The sequence below is a fragment of the Phallusia mammillata genome, chromosome 5 (genome assembly GCF_965637545.1).
Source record: "Phallusia mammillata chromosome 5, kaPhaMamm4.hap1.1, whole genome shotgun sequence".
Classification (NCBI taxonomy): Eukaryota; Metazoa; Chordata; class Ascidiacea; order Phlebobranchia; family Ascidiidae; genus Phallusia; species Phallusia mammillata.
In genome coordinates this window covers 21002077-21019682 of record NC_137256.1, presented here as the reverse complement: position 1 = coordinate 21019682, position 17606 = coordinate 21002077, and the positions used below count along the sequence as shown (strand labels likewise).

The following is a 17606-nucleotide window of genomic DNA, read 5'->3' as shown; positions in this document are numbered from 1 at the left end:
AATTTACAGCATTGATAATAAATAAATGGCTTGGATGTTTGATATCACAACTATAGTTTACCGTAAAACACAGATTCGCCATACTTGTTTAGCCCACGATGCTATTAACCAAGTATTTTTACTCTCGCCATTTTTGTTATACAACTAACCCATTACGTACATTTTCTGGATTAATCGAATATTTGCAAACACACCTAAGTCTTTTGCTTCGAAAAGGTTAACTGACACTACAAATTGCAGATCTCTTAAATTTGTTGCGTACCAATTCAACTACAGATTGTTTTTTATTTTGAACAACCAACTACCAACCTCAGGTGGAACAACGCATCGTTAAATACAAAATAACAGAAACGGTTTAACACTACCGTTAACAGTTTATATCCACATGAAACGGGACGCGTCGGTATACTTAAGTTTAAGTGGAAATTTCGATTGTGTTACTTGGTCATAAAGTTGTTGTTACGTACAAGGTTTATACTTCTGTCCAGTGTTTTTTTAAGGTGTTTTGGGGGACCGAAACGGTCCCCCAAATTTCTCCAGCGGTTTCCCAAAATTTGGACTTTGGACCAATTTGGAAAATTTTGGATTTTTTGGTATGTAAATGAAACACTTGCGGTCTCTTAAAACTACTTAGCGGTCACCCAAACCAAACCTTAAAAAAACCTGCTTCTGTCTCGCTGTATTTTCAGGAAGCTGCGTTAAAACACAATGCCTTTGTGAAAATGAGGAGTTTTCGAATTTACCATGTCGTTTTACAGTGGTTCATGTAGCCTAGTTCAGCAGCTTCAGCATTGCATAACTCCTTTTTCAAGGATTGGGCGCAATGTCTCAACGCATGATACGGCTGTTTGGGTACAAACTACGACTGACAAAGTCACGGGGTTTGAAAAGGAAATTAATTTAATCCATCACTAATATCGAAAACTTTTATTTATGGTACACACGAAGGCATACATAATGTATAATTAGGTAACTACTACAAAGCGCACAGGAAGAAAAAAAAACGAGACAAATCATCATTTCCGTTTCATTGATGGCAAAACTTTCGTTCTATTCAATTTAATTAAAAACTACAACTACAAATTCTTTCCTATTCTTTAATAAGTCAACCACGTTACAAATCCTAAGAACGCTTGTGGTTAGGCTACATAACACATTTAAAAAATATTTTTAGAACAGTATAACAGACTTGAATAGTTTTAAAATGCAATGCCAAGAATCGAGTTGCAAAACTTTTGAACAAATAAAGTCGGTTAGCCTCCATGTAAAATCGGGTGCTTCATTGGTGAATAAATTTGACGAGAATGCATCAGAAATGAAAACGTCTATTATTCAGAGGGGAGTTTACAAGTTTCGCAGTAAAGATCACAAAGCTTCTAACCGCACATATAGGCCTCCTTTGAAAAGTATTTCAACACTCACAACGAAGTTTTGGTAAAGACGCAGATAGAAGATTGCTTACAAGAAAAACGGTGGAATAGTAAAACTGATTTAAAGCGATAAAGTAATTACAATTGCATTTCTCAAATAAATGTGTGATCACAAGCAATTGAGGTGTTACGCCTACTTTATTTCCCAAAAACAAAAATATGCAAAATATCAAATGAAAGTTTGCAAATTTACATGTTTTATTCCTTTCATTTTAGCCATTTTTGTTTGGTAATAGGCCCACATACGAGGTATATACTAAAATAGGATGGATTTGCGCTTGACCGAACTCTCTGGTTGCGAGGAAGGTATGCAGAAATATATGCATTTTTTTTACCTTGGATTAAAAATGTTTGCATATTTTAAAATATCATAACTTCCAGGACTGGAAATGCCTAATTGCACCAATGCAACAGACGGAGCAAGCGGAATTTCGTTAGGTACACTTGTAACCACGTAAGTCTTGGTCAAATATTGTTTCCTTATATGTTAAACCCAATTATTTGTTTTGTATTGTCTCAGTTAGCATGAACAATTTTATATTAAGAGTCCCTTATTTCAAACTCATGTCTACTTCGGAAACGTGTTAATATACCGAGCTGTCATTTTGCCGTCTTAGGCACTTGGCCGTCGAAGTCGCATATACAAGCAATAAATTTAGAGGGATTAAATTTTGCACTGGCATTAAGTCTTCGCAAACATCACTAACGGCTAAACTATACTGGCACGATTTTGTCATTTTGTTTCTAAAGCCCACTTGTTGGATTGGGAATGGTCGCAATTGGAGTAGGCATTCATTACAAAAGCTTGTGGTTTTACGTCAAACGTCCGAAGGCCTACTTGTTTGGAGTTTTTCTTCAACTGTTCCTGGTACCCTGTAAGTTTTCTTATATAAATTAGGAATAGGTAGGACTTAACAATCAACAATTAACATATTTTTACGCAGTGGTGGCTTGGGCGATGACCAAAATATTCCAAATGCCGCAAGTTGAATCGCTTGGAGTTATGATTCAAGGAGTATGCCCTGGCGGTGCACTAAGTAACATTGTAGTTTATGGATTAGGCGGAATCGTGGACCTCAGGTAGGACTAGATTTGTCTTGAACAACATCCTATCTAATTAAACGCCTAACTTTACACAAACTATTAAAAATTAGAAGATTTAAACGGCTTAATTAAAACCCCAATGATCAGGCCGATCACTACCAAGGACATTTTACAAAAATTCCAAAAAAAGGTGTTGCAAATACTTCATATTGTTGTTTACAGTGTGGCGATGACTACAACGTCAACAATATTAGCACTAGGAGCGATGCCCATGTGGTTGGTGATATTTCAAACAGCAGAAAATATCAACAGCGATCTCCAAATTGATTTCGGGGAACTAGGTATGTGAGCTCAGTACATATACAGTTAGTTTTTCCGCGTTTTAATAAGAAAATACAATTAATCGGTTTAAAACTAAAGACAGTTGTTTTACTCTAATCACTAATCACATTGCTTTCATTTTTCACACAAGGAATTACGTTGGCTTTGCTGCTGGGACCACTGGCACTTGGGAATAATTCGAAGTAGATTGCTCTGGAAAAATTCCAAAAAAATGTTCGGAATTCACACTGTTTGTAAAGTTTCAATTGCATAGGCTACTATTTGAAATTTGGTGTTAACAGTAAAGCAAAAAAATCAAGTGTGTGTGGAAAAAAACATTTTGAATCGTAACAAATGTTTATCACAGATTTGCATTGCTATTGCTTCGGTTGGAATAACGGTTTGGGTCATTTACTATGGAGTTGACAGAGGTCATCTTTGGACCGTGCTCTGGCAACAAGTCGTGGTATGGCTGCTTTATAAATCCAAGTGTATTAAAGTGCAGTTTTGTTGGCACTGACTTCTGAAGCAAAAGCTAAAACCTTCATAATTCGGCTTTTTTAAATAGTCTACTGGCCCTGGGAAAATCTGTGGATTTTAGACAAATTTAAATCACGTTTAGCCAGTCAACGACCTTGGACATTCTGTTTGCTAAGTTGTTAATGTTGTGTCATTTGATTACAGATAGCACTGCTGATGCCAATCATAGTATATTTGCTTGCCTACATGGCTACTATGATACCATGGTTGAAACTTAACAGCAGAAGTCGAAAAACAGTTGGAGTGGAATGTGCATTTCAAAATGCAAAGGTGGCAAGTTCAATTGTTCATTTGTCGTTCGGCAATCGGCCTGAATTGGAGTCAAGAATTGTTCTTTTCCCTACACTTTACTTCACGGCAACAGCCGGTTACGCTATACTGGGCAGTTTCTTTTACAAAGTTGCCAAAGAAAAGGGCTGGGTTTCCGCGGAAGAAACGGAATATACCATAAATACGGAAAGTATGGCTAATGTAGATAAAAATGAAAGTCAAAGTGGAAGTCAACATGGAAAAGGATCAAAAATATAAAGCACATCAGCAATTTGACAACGTCAGCTACATATCGTATAAAGATTAAGACAACTTAAACTTAACGTCATATAAAGGTAGACCATGTGGCCTCATTTTAAATGCAAACATTTGTAAATTATGACATAAGTTTTTGTGTTGGACTACACATCAAATAAAAGATTATTCGAGAAAAAATATCGAAAATAGACACTCTGTGTGAAATCCGCGCAGAGTGAAAATCTTGTTGTTGTGCGCCAATATTTTGTTACTAGCACACGGTATAGGCTATGTACCACGGCGCGCAAAACAACATTGACACAAGCTCAAAAACCGGATTGGTGGCCGTACAGGGAGTAGGTTTGAAACCAGTCCTAATTATTCCTACTTGTATGAGAATGTTTTTCCACACATAAATAGTTGGCCTACATCAGCTTCTGTTGTAATGATAATCTAGAAGCTTCCGAGTAAGAAAGTCAATCAGGTTTTTATGTCCGTGCATAACAAGTGATTGCCTAATTGTGACAAAGTTGACAGACGAGATTAAATGGCAGATGCGACCGCTTGTGGCGCGAAAAAGACAAAGGGCGGCCCCCGCCACATATCGCAATGGCAATTTTATTGTAACCCGGTGCGCCTGACATATATACAGACATAAAAAACCTTGATCGGGATTTGTCTCCAGGAGCGTCTTGGGTTCGAAACCCGTGAAAAAAAAACTATCGAAGTATCTCAACTAACTTACGACACATAAAGTGCATTGTTTCCAACAAAGTTAAACGCAATTGATGCAAACCCCTATTACCAAATTAACACACGTTTATAAAGAACGGAAACGAACTAGAAGGGTGGCTTAGCACATTTTACCATAGCATATACACTATAATCTATTCTGCAAACTGTAATATATTCTCTATATTTATTTTTATTGGGTCCCATATTAGCCAACATTTTTTATAATCTTGATTTGTTTCTGCAGGCAGAAACTCATGGGTCCCCAAAACCGCAAAGTTGTAAACAGACAACCATAAGAAACGTTGCTATAAAGTCAAACACAGTAATTGGTAGTGTTACTTAAAAAAAGAAGTGATGTAAATTACAAACTGTCCAAATCTCATGCAATTGAGACATTGTTATAAGTTTGTGTGCCTAAATAGCATAAAACACTGACATCTCAAAACGGCATATTATACAAACTGTCAAAATGTATTGTTGATTAATTCACCCATTTTGGGGGGTTGGTAGGGTAAATATTAGGGCTGCAGGGTGAAACACAATATTCGACAGCTACAAATGCCAAATTCAAAAAACTATCAAAAATTCATCCAAATCGGACGTTTTATAAACAATAGGTGGCTTAAGCAGTAAATATTGGGCTACATGGTGAAACACAATAATCGATGCCCTAAAATAGCATAATGAAAAAACTGTCCAAATTGTATTCAAATCGGACATTGTTTAAAAAATCACCCATTTTAGGGGGCTAGTGGGGTAAATATTGGGGCTACAGGGTAAAACACAACAAACGATGCCCTCAAATGGCACAATGAACAAACTGTCCAAATTTCATCCAATTCGGACATTGTTTAAAAAATCACCCATTTTAGGGGGCTAGTGGGGTAAATATTGGGGCTACAGGTTAAAACACAACAAACGATGCCCTAAAATGGCCCAATGAACAAACTGTCCGAATTTCATCTAATTTGGACATTGTTTAAAAAATCACCCATTTTAGGGGGCTAGTGGGGTAAATATTGGGGCTACAGGTTAAAACACAACAAACGATGCCCTAAAATGGCACAATGAACAAACTGTCCGAATTTCATCCAATTCGGACATTGTTTAAAAAATCACCCATTTTAGGGGGCTAGTGGGGTAAATATTGGGGCTACAGGTTAAAACACAACAAACGATGCCCTAAAATGGCACAATGAACAAACTGTCCAAATTTCATCCAATTCGGACATTGTTTAAAAAATCACCCATTTTAGGGGGCTAGTGGGGTAAATATTGGGGCTACAGGTTAAAACACAACAAACGATGCCCTAAAATGGCCCAATGAACAAACTGTCCAAATTTCATCCAATTCGGACATTGTTCAAAATTTACCCATTTTAGGGGGCTAGTGGGGTAAACACTGGGGCTATCGAGTCAAACAAAACAAATGGCACATCTACATAACCATATCTACCATCTGTGAAAGTTTCATCCAAATCCATCAAACATTTCAGGGCAAAATGGGGTGGACAAACTTCAGGGAAGAAAAAAAAAAAAAAGAAAAAAAAAGAAAATCGAGTAAAATCAAGATGTGTCCCCTTCAAGGAAGGGGACCCATAATTAATTGCAATGCCCTTGTATCAATGCTGCATAAAGAGTTCTGGAAAAAGGACAGTTTGACCGAGTACCACACATAGGCCATTTCGATTTTTTTTAATACCCTGACAATGCTTTAATAGCAAAATATATTTGTCTTGAATAAGAAAAACATATATAAACCTGGAGATTCACGTTTCCAAACTTGTGTTTCCGAGCAATTGCAACATAACAATCTATGTCAAACGTCCTACAATGCATAAAGAACGCAACACGGTTAAAAGTACAACTTTTACAAGATCTAAAACCACACACCCTTGATCCTAAAACAAACACAATAGTTCCTCATCTCGCCCCGACAGTGACCTTTTTAAAACCCCGGTTGAAAAATGTTGTTAATAGGTTCAAAGCAGTACGGAGTAACAACGCCTTGTTACATACAGTATAATGGAGTCGGTTTAACAACATCAAACGTTACATTCTTCTTCGAAAATAACATGTCAGCAAATTTTTTTTCAGCAAGTTTTAGGGCAACTTTTATAAGTTTGCGATAAAATGCTTTACAAAGCTGCCGTCGTAGAACAAATCGACGAAAGTCACAAGACCAGCAGAATTATACCTATGTCTATTTTTTTTGCAGCAGAAGCATTTAGAGTTCTCTCGCACGTTTACAAGTCTTCTTTATTCTAACACCTTACACTAACACCCTGTAAAATCATTTCACCAATCATAAACGCAAAGGGTTGTGGACATACATGATTTGGTTATTTGTGCTCAATTCATTTCATTTTGTGTGGAATATTGTAAATAACTACGTTTAAAACACAAACTACGCAAAACCCACGATCAACCCCAAACGTGCAATCTGCATAAGTTACATAACCTATTGCATGGGTTTTATCGAAGAGTTGAGCAAATATCACTTTTGTTAATAGCGGTAAAAGTTTTTGAAATTATGCAACCAATTACTATTTGCACATGAAGTTCGACCTCCAGTGCAAACATTATTAGGCAATTGAAATGTTCAAACGTCAAAAATTGAGAATTTGCCAAATTTTGCAGCACAGAACAAAGCATTTCGAGTTTTAAAGTCAGTATTGTCAGCTGTTTAGCAAAGTTTATTCCCAAGCATCGTGTGATAAACATGTTAAACAAACGTTTTTCAACCTTTATGTCGAAACGAACTTTTTACAGGGGTAGGCCTATAAATTGAAATACAATGCCTCTATCATTCAGCATGGGGTTTACAAGCTTAGCAATGAATTTTGAATAGCCTTCAACCATATATCAAGCTACGTAAGCAAATCGTTTAAACACTCACGACCAACCATTCAGTGATAATGACTTAAAACAGAGGATTGGCAATTGACAAACGATACTTTGGCGATGTTGAAGATAAATTAAAGTGTGAAAAATATGTAGTGGCATTTTTAAAACGGAAACCTATTAAAAACGTTTACGCTATAGTTTACAGATCGTCATTGTAAAATCATTTCTTTTATTTTAGGCAATTTTTTTGAGAAAAAGTTACTTCACACATTCTAAAACATGGATTTGCGAATTACTGAAGTTCCCGGATGCGCAGAAGGTATGTATTAAGAAAAGATGCCCATTTTTAGTTTAAAATTGGAGGTTTTAAAAACAGCGAACGTTTTGACCTTTAGGCTTGAAAATGGTAAACTGCACAAATGAGACAGATTTCTCTGGAGGCTCAAGTGGGCCATCTTTGGGCACACTTGTAACCACGTAAGTATTTGGATAAATTTAACTTTCAAAACTTTCTTATTGTCAACGTCAAAAGACTAAAAAACTTTTGTAATTAAGGTTGGTTTCGTAAATAAAACTGTTACTTCATTTCAACCATTTCGTGTCAACATTTATTGTAATTTCCATTCTAGTGAAATCGCGCACATTCACACTTGCAAAACTTGCTATGAAATTGGCCCATTCAAAATTGTTGTTTAAGGCCACTCGTTGCTGTGGGAATGGTCGGAATTGGCATGGGTGTCAATTACAAAACAGTATGGTACTACATCAAGCGCCCGAAGGCTTACTTGTTCGGAGTTTTTCTGCAACTCTTCCTTGTCCCGGTTAAGTGTCTCGTATTATAATTCTGAGCGAAGTTATCACGAGTTAATATAACCAATATAAATCATGTTTCCTGTAGTGATAGCTTGGGCATTGACCAGAGCATTCCAGATGCCACAGGTGGAAGCACTTGGAGTAATGATTCAAGGGGCGTGTCCAGGCGGTTCAATAAGTAATATAGTGGTGTATGGATTCGACGGCGTTGTTGACCTCAGGTAAGTTGGTCCGAAAAGCGATGTTCGTACATTCAAACAACGTTGCAATCGTTTTTAATTCAACATACGGGCTGTCGTATTCAAAGCATTTCTTATCGCAAGAACTTTTTATATTTTTTGGGAGGGGTGGAGGTCCTGTAGGACAGGGGTCGGCAACCTTTTTTGCACTGCGGACCGGTTTTGAAACTAAAATTTTATCGCGGACCGGTCTTTAAAAAACTACAAATATATAGCTAAAAAAACGCTTAAATTAGTTTATCATGCCCGGGATACGTGGGCAAAATGTTTTATAGCAATAAACATGAAAAATTATACGGCCCGGTAACGAACTCCTCGCGGACCGGCGGTTGCCGACCACTGCTGTAGGATAATGCAATGTGATGTAATTAAAGACGTTTAAACAGTGGCAAGTAAGAAGCCAAAATTTGGTGCGCTTAGGGAAGAAGTTAAGCTAAATAAAGTACCACCTTAAATCAGTTGAGAAAAACGTCGAATTCGCTGTAAAAAAAAAATTGAATCCGAAAATGCGCCATAACGTTTTCCAAAACTCTTGTGAGATTGCAACAAGAATAATATCTCTTTGCAGTGTGGCGATGACCACAACATCCACAATACTAGCGCTTGGATCAATGCCCATGTGGTTGATAATATTTGAGAAGGCTGAAAACCTGGACAGCGAACTGAAAATTGACTTCGGGGAACTAGGTAAGTTTAGCACACATAATCAGTTTTTCTCTTCAAAATTAAGAATATGCAAGCCTTTGCAAAACATATCAACAACAAATAAAATTATTCATGGGGCACAGTAACAGCGAATTATTCAAGAGTAAAATTTTCTCCATATCCTTAACAAAAAGGTTTATAACCGTAAATGGATTAACAAGCTGCTTACAACATCCTTGGTTTGTACTTTGTACACGAGTTAAGAAAATACTTCACAACTGTGCCCTTTTATCAATTAAGGCTAAACACATTTATCAAATGTAGCCTACTAATTATTTTTTTTATTTATCACTACAGGAATTACACTGGCTTTGTTGCTCGGGCCTCTATTGATTGGGATTTTGATCAACGCTAAATTTAGCAAAAAAAGATATACCGAGACTATTGCAAAGGTTTGTGCAACTTTGAAACTAAGGTTGAGTCTTGGTGGTTTAAAATTTTCTGTAATAGGAAATACGTGTAAACGGCGTGTTTTGTGCTACATGTGGATTAGCGTTGTTGCCAAACAGTGTTTTGTAAAAACATCAAGCCAAAAAAATGCTTATTGTATTTCTGAATATGCGTAACCAATTTTACACAAAAGTAGTTATCTGTATTATTTACCATGTCAAAAAACGTGGCAATGTGCTGCGGAAAGCTCGTTTCAAACCTTTCGCAATGTGCCGACATATGTTCATACAGTTCTGCATCGTTATTGCTGCAATTGGAATAGTGGTTTGGATCATTTACTATGGAGTTACAAACGGTCATCGTTGGTCCCTGCTCTGGCAACAAGTGGTGGTATGATATTTTAACTATGAGGTTTTAAATTAAATTTAGTCGTAAAACTACCTGTTTCAACAGATTCGGTTCCAAACCTGACTTTGACATTTTTTAATGCTAGCGAACCTTGGGTGTTAATAAAATTTTGATTTGCAGATCGCTCTCTTAATGCCTATAATCGTGTTTGTGCTGGGCTACGTGGCTACTATGATACCATGGATCAAACTTAACAACAGATGTCGAAAAACTGTCGGCATAGAATGTGCATTTCAAAACGGAAAGGTCGCATCTGCAATGGTGCATTTGTCGTTTGGCAGTCGGCCAGCAATTGAATCAAGAATGATCCTTTTTCCAACACTTTACTACTCGGTAACGGCAGCTTATGCAGTAGCGGGTATTTTAATGTTCAAACTTGCAAAAAAGAAAGGTTGGATTTCCGCAGACGAAACGGAATACAACGTAAACACGGAAAGCACAGAAAAATCAGTTGGGGATACATCGGAAATGTCGGAGCAAAACAGCAACGTCGAAGACGGAAAAATGCAAAAAATGAATTTTGACAACTCTAGTTATATACACCACAAAGATTAGAACTCTATACACCTTTTCGTAATAACCGCCCTACAAGAAGGCAAAAATACTTTTTCGAAAATTGTATATAGGTCATGATAATACATAGACCAATTTTTCCCAAGTTTGTGTATATTGGGAAATAAAAAACAATAGTAAATCTAAAAAAGGAATTGACTTCGCCATAAAACAAAGGAAGTTCGAAGAAAAATAACTTTTGCGTGCAACCAAATAGCAGTTGTTTTATAGATATATATATTACTGTCATTGAATGTTTGCTACTGTTTCTGCGCACCAATTGATATACCTACCAATTATTTTTTAATTGATCAGGAGATTATGTAAATCTGCGCCAATAAAAAATGACGTTGTGTAAATAGTATCAGTAGTACTTAGATTGCTATAAATACACGTCAGTCAAATCCAGTTGAAACCTATAAAGGCAGCTTTAGTAGATCGTAGATATACATAGCCACACAGTAGCAAGATCACCTTCTTTTACATTACGACAACAGTGTGTGCTTGATATGAAAGCCTTGACATATTGTAAAGCAGGGGTTCCCAACCTTTTGACGATCCCGTACCACCTGGACGCTCTGCACTGCCACACGTACCACCATAGAGCACTAATGTGCTCTACAGTGCTCTATGGTACCACTTCTTGCAGAACAACTAATTTGTTTGAATCATATTTCATTCAACGCTATCTTAAGCACCAAATCAGTAGATATATCTATCAAGAGCAATCATTTGACATAATTAACGCCCACTGTGCCGCAGCGTTGTTCGGCTTTTCATAGCAAGTAGCAACTATGCTTTTTGTTGAGAATTGACATGACCTGTATTTTGAAGATCGTAATGATACGAAACAACAGGAATAGTTACGTAACAATGACAATAGGCCTGGGGACTGTTTTTTTGTAAACAAAACCAGACAAACAAAATATAAAGTTGCAAATTGAGGTTTTTGTGAACAAAACGGAAGCTACTCGCGTACCACCTGAAAACCCTTCGCGTACCACTAGTGGTACGGGTACCACCGGTTGGGAACCCCTGTAATGTAAAGGAATAGTTTGACATCGCACCAACAAATGAGTGTAATACACGATCAAACATACGCCGACCAACACACCAACCTGTGCATGTATACCCTCTAAGTAAATATAAAGCAAACTCCCTGCAAATTGCTTTACCGTTTACTTAAAACTATATTTTTTGTCAAACATTTTTTTAAGACGAATCGTAACACGTATTTTAGGAATTTCTGCAACTTCAAACACAAATACCAACACGTATTATAGCTTTTAAAACCGTTGACTTACAAACCAGCAATAAACCAGTGCTTCAAAGTGTGAGTCAGAACATGCCAAACAACATAAATGATAGCATAAAGAGCAAACAATCCAGATCAAAACTGCGACGTTCATCGCCTTTGTTCGATCTGGGGATAATATTTGTGTCTTGGGCATGAATGCGCCACCCTTAAATTCAGTGGGTTTGTGCAAATATGACATTGTCCTAAATTCGGAAGGGAGACAGCGCCACATAAAACTGATTGGCGGCGACGATATGAGGTCAAAAATATCTTTGCAAGTGGACTTGTCGTAGTCCAGTTAAATGTTGAAGTGGCTGGTATTGACAGGCAAATAACTAGTATTGTGAAGGCTTAACACAGACTTGCAGAACAAAAAAGAAATTGTTGCTACTAGGGGACCAAAAAGGATAAGATTGGAGCAAATTATTTACAAAGTCCATAATGGAGACCACATCGGTAACTGTACCCTGCGTAACGAGAATAATATCTGACGTCATCACAGGTGATTATACTTCTTCATCCGACAACTAAATTTATGCAGCAAATGTATCGGTTAACCTGTATCCATAAATACGTTTAATCACTTCTGGGATTTTCATGTATGAGATGCAAAACTTGTTTTAATCAGGAACGCCAATCAGCGAATGTGTGGAGGAAACAACAGCAGGGCTGTCTTCTGACAACTCGGCACTTATCAACACCATAGTAACAACGTAAGCTTGTAACAAGGCGTTAATTGGTTGTGTTCCGATATGTTTATTTAAGCCTTTTTCAACGTTTTACAGTGATGTGATATATTAAGCTTAAGCTATTTTGTGTATTATAGTGCCATTGCGGCATTCGGAATGATCGGCATCGGTTGCAGTGTGAATTACAAAGTTTTATGGTCCTACTTCAAGAAACCTAAAGCCTTCCTAACAGGAGTGATATTGCAATTGTTTTTGGTACCACGTAAGTTAACAACAGTCATCCTCTTCCGAAATACAGCATACCGTTTTTTTTGCAAAAATTAAAACATTGATGTGACACACTGCAAAAACATCGACTGACGTCTTTTGCATCTCAACCATACATTTTTTTTAAATTGGTTGTATAAAATAATAATGGTTATTGTAGTTTTCACGACCAAAACTCGCTGGTAAAATCTACAACATATATGTATACTTACAGTTATCGCTTGGGCTTTGGTAAAAGCCTTCCAGATGCCCCAGATCCAGGGACTCAGTGTTTTGATCCAGGGAGGATGTCCAGGAGGCAGCGTAAGCAACATTGTCGTGTTTTATCTGGACGGAGTAGTCGATCTCAGGTAAAATTTTGACAAAGACATGTATTCTGGTGTGCCAATGAAGCTGTACAAAAACATTACACCATTTTTACTTGCGGAGAAAATGCTTTACGTACAAAAATTAATATTGCATCTTTTTTATTTTATTGAAGTTATTTTTCTGTTATTAATAGCGTAGCGATGACCGCAACTTCGACAGTTCTCGCCCTTGGAACAATGCCATTGTGGCTTCTTATCTTTCAATCTGCGGAGAATTTACCAACCAGTTTACAGATACCCTTTGAAGAGCTTGGTAGGTTAGATCTCCATTGATCTCAAAAACATTTCATACTTTAAACACATTTTTTTGTTCTTTTCAGGTATAGCGTTGGCTGCTTTTATTGTTCCTCTTGCTTTGGGAATCGCAATCAACGCGAAATTTGAAAATAAAGCAAAACTTATATCCAAGGTAAATTTAAAGAGGCTATTACCGCTCGCATATTAATGATGAAAGCGGTAGACCAGTGTATTACAGTTTCGAAAAACGTTCGTTATTGTCGTACATCTCAACAGTTATGCAGAATGTTTAATGCACAAACTGCATATCCTATATCTTTGAACACTAGCTATACACGAACTTAATTTGATCATAAAAAGTAATTTGATCATAAACATTACTGCCAGAGTACTGGTGTATATAGAATACATTGTTCAGAGTGCACTGATGATGACAACAGATATTGTCGAAACGTCTGAACGATGTATTCTATATACACCAGTACCCGGGCAGTAATGTTTATGATCAAACTATATCTTTGACCTATAGGTTCTTGTTCTGTTCTCATCGATCGGAATTACAGCCTGGCTTATATACACCATCGTACTGAGAGCGTCAATCTGGAGAGTTACTTGGCAACAAGTTGTGGTAAGAGGCACAAAAATGAATATTCATAAGAACACGTAAATCAAACGTTGAAGAAGTTTTTCGCCTAACTAGAAAACTTTGACCTTTTTACTATTAGTGTAAGCAGTACACAAGGCCCCAGAAAACGCCCCTGTGGGTATAATTTGGCGGATTTCTCATTTATTGGTTTTGATAATAATTGTTGTTGTTTGGTAAAAACTAACTCTATATATCGTCACTTCGACCATTTGAAAACTTGTGTCAACTAAGCGTGTACTCCATTTTTATCTGCAGATTGCAGTGGTTATGCCGGTAATCATTTTTATCATCGGATACATCGCAACTTTGCTACCAGGTATCAGGCTCGACAAAAAATGTCGGAAAACAGTGGCAATCGAAATGGCATTGCAAAACGTCCAGGTTGCCATCGCGGTCATTGCACTTTCATACGGAAACACGCCTTTAATTCAATTTCAGATGGTAACCTTTCCACTTTTGTACTACGCCATGCAAGTCGGTTTTAGTATTTTGTTGTGTTCTGGCTACCAAGCGGCAAAGAAGTTAGGCTGGATAAAATTGGAATCGAGAGTAGATAACACGCAAAATGTGGAGGAGAAAGACGGAAATGTTAACCACACTTACGAAAATGACTTTGACGAAAAATCTCAAACCAATGCGTTGTAATCAATGCAAGGAAATTTTGTGTTTTTGTAAATTTGTTAAAAAAGTTGTACGCTATAGCAACGTATCATTATTGTATATAAAACATAGGCAATAACCTCGGGTTCTTTGAACTGAGTTACAGTAACAGAAAAAATCCGGTTCTTGGTCATCGCACATCAGTTGGGATCACAAGACCACATATTTGGGGATTGTAAGCGAGCGACAGAGTCATAACAAATATTTTTACAGGCTTTAAACCTAAAACGATGAAACTGATGTTAACCACGTACAAAGGTCAATACTTTCGCCGCAGGAGTATAAAAATAAGTACCTAGTGTATGCCGTTGCACTTTAATATCTATTGATCCTAGGTTGCTACACAAACACATTTCTGCACTAAAATGTCAAAAAACTTGATACTGTCTAGTCCAGGGGTCACCAACCTTATGCCCGAGGGCACCTTGTCGCCCGTTCACCCGGTTTTTGTCGCCCGTTGGACTATTTCTAAAATAGCAAAATGCTGTTGGGGTTTGCAAAAACATGAAATAAACATCTTTATTGCGACAATTATGACAATTGACTTTTATTAGTAAAGGAGAAATTGTTGTATCATTGTGATTGTGAATTACATATAACCCTGCTTTGTGAGCAGGCCAATGATTATACACTTTACAAATTTTCGTGAACTTTTACAAAATATTTGTTTAAAAATACTTGTCAGTTTTGTGTATGGTGTATAGTTTTTTTTAATATGTTTTTGCTTATGTTTCAACTGGTAGCCCACCAGCAATTTGGTGATCGTAAGGTAGCCCTCGGCATTAAAAAGGTTAGTGACCCCTGGCTCTTACATAAGAGGCAGAATTCTTACAGCACTGTTTTAATCATAAAACCTGTCAATCATTCCCTTACCATTGTGTATCTGGGGCAGAATGCCCATCGTTCATACTTGAGGCCTGGTGGTTTATCCTTTTACTCCTAGCCAGTTTTTGAAAAAAAGACTACATGGACACTTTATTGTGAATTGATTTAAAATAAAAAGCTCTTGAGGTATTTATCCTTGTTCTTTTATTGTGCATGTTGGGGGCTGTGGGTTAACCACATAGGATTAAAATCACATTCCAATTTTGCAAGCCAACTAACCATGTCTTCAAATTTTAGCAGGATTCATTACCTTCTTTCATCCAATTGGCAGAACCAAACCACCAAGGAAATGACAAAAATAATATTTGCCTTTTTTGCAAAAAATCCACATAGATACAGCATAGAAACATTTTTTCAGTAGGTTTCTGAAACATAAACATATATAATGGCGAAAAAAGGGTAAACAACATATCACAAGAATACACCATTTTATTCTAACATGTACACAGTTAATGCAACGAAACAATCATTTAAACAAAGATGAACCATAAATTACAAAACATACCTGCATTTGAAGTTTTAGGCGGTTACTATGTTTTTATCGCAATAGACCTAAAAAAGCTTTGCAGTGCACTACAAAAAAATGAATTGTAAAACTTAATTTGATTAGAAAAGTAGAGAGAAAGAAGGGCAGTAGCTACTAGTGGTAAACTAAACATCAACACCAGAAGAAGCTGGCAACATACATGTTCCATGTACTGGCCTTTATAAAAGGCACACAATTTAGCGGCTTTAAATAGTGGTCACCAGATTTCGAAACCACAATAGGAATGTCACTGAATATTACATTGAGAATGTAAATTCCTAAGAATGCATTGACTGCAAAAAATAACTGATCAAGTAGGTTTTGTGATGCAAAAAAATGCCTGATCAAGTAGGTTTTTTTGGAGTGCATATCAAACTTTAAGTACAAAACAATGCACTAAGTGTGGCATTCATCACAATTACTTTACCAAAGTTACATCATTACATATGTTGGCTACTATACAAATGCAATGGAAATGTGCATTACAGTGGATTTTTATATGTAGTGCTTTGAATAATAAGTAAAACCCATTTTCAAAAATCGAACATTCATTAAATTAACTGTATTATCAACATTACAAATATCAATATTATCCATGAAGTGGTAACTATTATGTTGACAAACAATATGCTTTTCTGAAAAAGCAAGATGTAGGCAGACAAATCATTTTGACAAACAAAACAATACATTCAAAAACTGCAAGACATCATGTTTAACTGTTTTCCTGTTTCCAATTATAAAAATATGTTGACAAAAACTCATTGCATTTCTTTAACATGCTATTTTTTAGTACAACCAAACACTTTATGTAACTTTTTTGCTGTTACTGACAAACATTCGCATGTTTTAACAACTGTTCCTGTCCAAAAGTACCACTTCCATTTTGAGAAGAATGGCTTGCACAAAATATACATGCGAAAGAAATGACAATTGACCCAAACTATAGCTTTCAAATCAGGCTTTTAATAATACAGAACTGGTGTTAATGTTTCGTTCCATTGCAGCTGGAATCAAACGGCAACATATTTACCCCATTTGAATTATCAAAAACGTACCAATGTAAACTAAGTTGCAAAAGAGAGGTCAGAAAAAACTAACCTACGAATTCCGACGGAAAAAACACATCGTCTGACAATTTGACCACGTGACTTAATTTCACAAAGGTTCAAGGGAAGCCTGGAACATAATGTTTGACATTTTTTGGTCGTACGCAAAATTTGCAATAACCAATTGTGCAGTAATAAGACTAATGAAACAAAATTTTGCTGTAAACGATTTGTGTTTGCGAAACTGCTCATAAACTCGTGACAACTGCAATGTGAAAAACTACGACATGTCTGGTAAATGAGAGCAACGCATTGTTTGGTAAAATGTTAAACGTCATGCCTTGCATTTTTGGACAATTGATTTAACCTACTTTAATTAATTCATAAAAATTGTGGAAAAAACAGATAATTTCTTAGTGGATTGATAAGATCTTGTTTGGTTTAAAAATTACTT

General features: G+C 36.6%; 3 protein-coding genes and 1 long non-coding RNA gene across 4 annotated transcripts; 3 read left to right on the top strand and 1 right to left on the bottom strand.

Annotated features, from left to right (window-relative positions):
* Positions 1-1696: 1696 nt before the first annotated feature.
* Positions 1697-3863, top strand: LOC145229678 (ileal sodium/bile acid cotransporter-like). The gene is made up of 7 exons (XM_080095013.1): positions 1697-1736; positions 1812-1884; positions 2181-2305; positions 2375-2510; positions 2697-2815; positions 3098-3261; positions 3480-3863. The coding sequence occupies exons 1-7, from the start codon at positions 1697-1699 to the stop codon at positions 3861-3863; spliced, it is 1041 nt and encodes a 346-aa protein (XP_079951139.1).
* A 3840-nt stretch (positions 3864-7703) lies between these two features.
* Positions 7704-10616, top strand: LOC145229677 (sodium-dependent organic anion transporter-like). The gene is made up of 7 exons (XM_080095012.1): positions 7704-7743; positions 7820-7901; positions 8122-8252; positions 8329-8458; positions 9045-9163; positions 9479-9573; positions 10100-10616. Exons 1-7 carry the CDS (start codon positions 7704-7706, stop codon positions 10532-10534), a joined length of 1032 nt encoding a protein of 343 aa, XP_079951138.1. The 3' UTR covers positions 10535-10616.
* A 2044-nt stretch (positions 10617-12660) lies between these two features.
* LOC145229202 (sodium-dependent organic anion transporter-like) lies at positions 12661-15709 on the top strand. The gene is made up of 6 exons (XM_080094503.1): positions 12661-12779; positions 12999-13134; positions 13287-13405; positions 13473-13561; positions 13919-14017; positions 14291-15709. Exons 1-6 carry the CDS (start codon positions 12674-12676, stop codon positions 14678-14680), a joined length of 939 nt encoding a protein of 312 aa, XP_079950629.1. The 5' UTR covers positions 12661-12673; the 3' UTR covers positions 14681-15709.
* On the bottom strand, positions 15702-17286 carry LOC145229203 (uncharacterized). Its single transcript, XR_013860385.1, has 3 exons — positions 17205-17286; positions 16086-16153; positions 15702-15945 (listed from the first exon to the last, which is right to left on the bottom strand). It is a non-coding gene; the product is annotated as an uncharacterized LOC145229203 (long non-coding RNA).
* Positions 17287-17606: the final 320 nt, after the last annotated feature.

Excerpts from the sequence above, each read along its gene's own strand:
- LOC145229678 (XM_080095013.1), top strand. The coding sequence starts at position 1,697 with ATGGATTTGCGCTTGACCGAACTCTCTGGTTGCGAGGAAG. Across the intron at positions 2,306-2,374 it reads TCAACTGTTCCTGGTACCCT|TGGTGGCTTGGGCGATGACC; the intron begins GTAAGTTTTCTT and ends ATTTTTACGCAG. Across the intron at positions 2,816-3,097 it reads AATTGATTTCGGGGAACTAG|TAAAGCAAAAAAATCAAGTG; the intron begins GTATGTGAGCTC and ends TGGTGTTAACAG.
- LOC145229677 (XM_080095012.1), top strand. The coding sequence starts at position 7,704 with ATGGATTTGCGAATTACTGAAGTTCCCGGATGCGCAGAAG. Across the intron at positions 7,902-8,121 it reads TTGGGCACACTTGTAACCAC|GCCACTCGTTGCTGTGGGAA; the intron begins GTAAGTATTTGG and ends TTGTTGTTTAAG. Across the intron at positions 9,164-9,478 it reads AATTGACTTCGGGGAACTAG|GAATTACACTGGCTTTGTTG; the intron begins GTAAGTTTAGCA and ends TTATCACTACAG.
- LOC145229202 (XM_080094503.1), top strand. The coding sequence starts at position 12,674 with ATGATCGGCATCGGTTGCAGTGTGAATTACAAAGTTTTATGGTCCTAC. Across the intron at positions 13,406-13,472 it reads GATACCCTTTGAAGAGCTTG|GTATAGCGTTGGCTGCTTTT; the intron begins GTAGGTTAGATC and ends TGTTCTTTTCAG. Across the intron at positions 14,018-14,290 it reads TTACTTGGCAACAAGTTGTG|ATTGCAGTGGTTATGCCGGT; the intron begins GTAAGAGGCACA and ends TTTTATCTGCAG.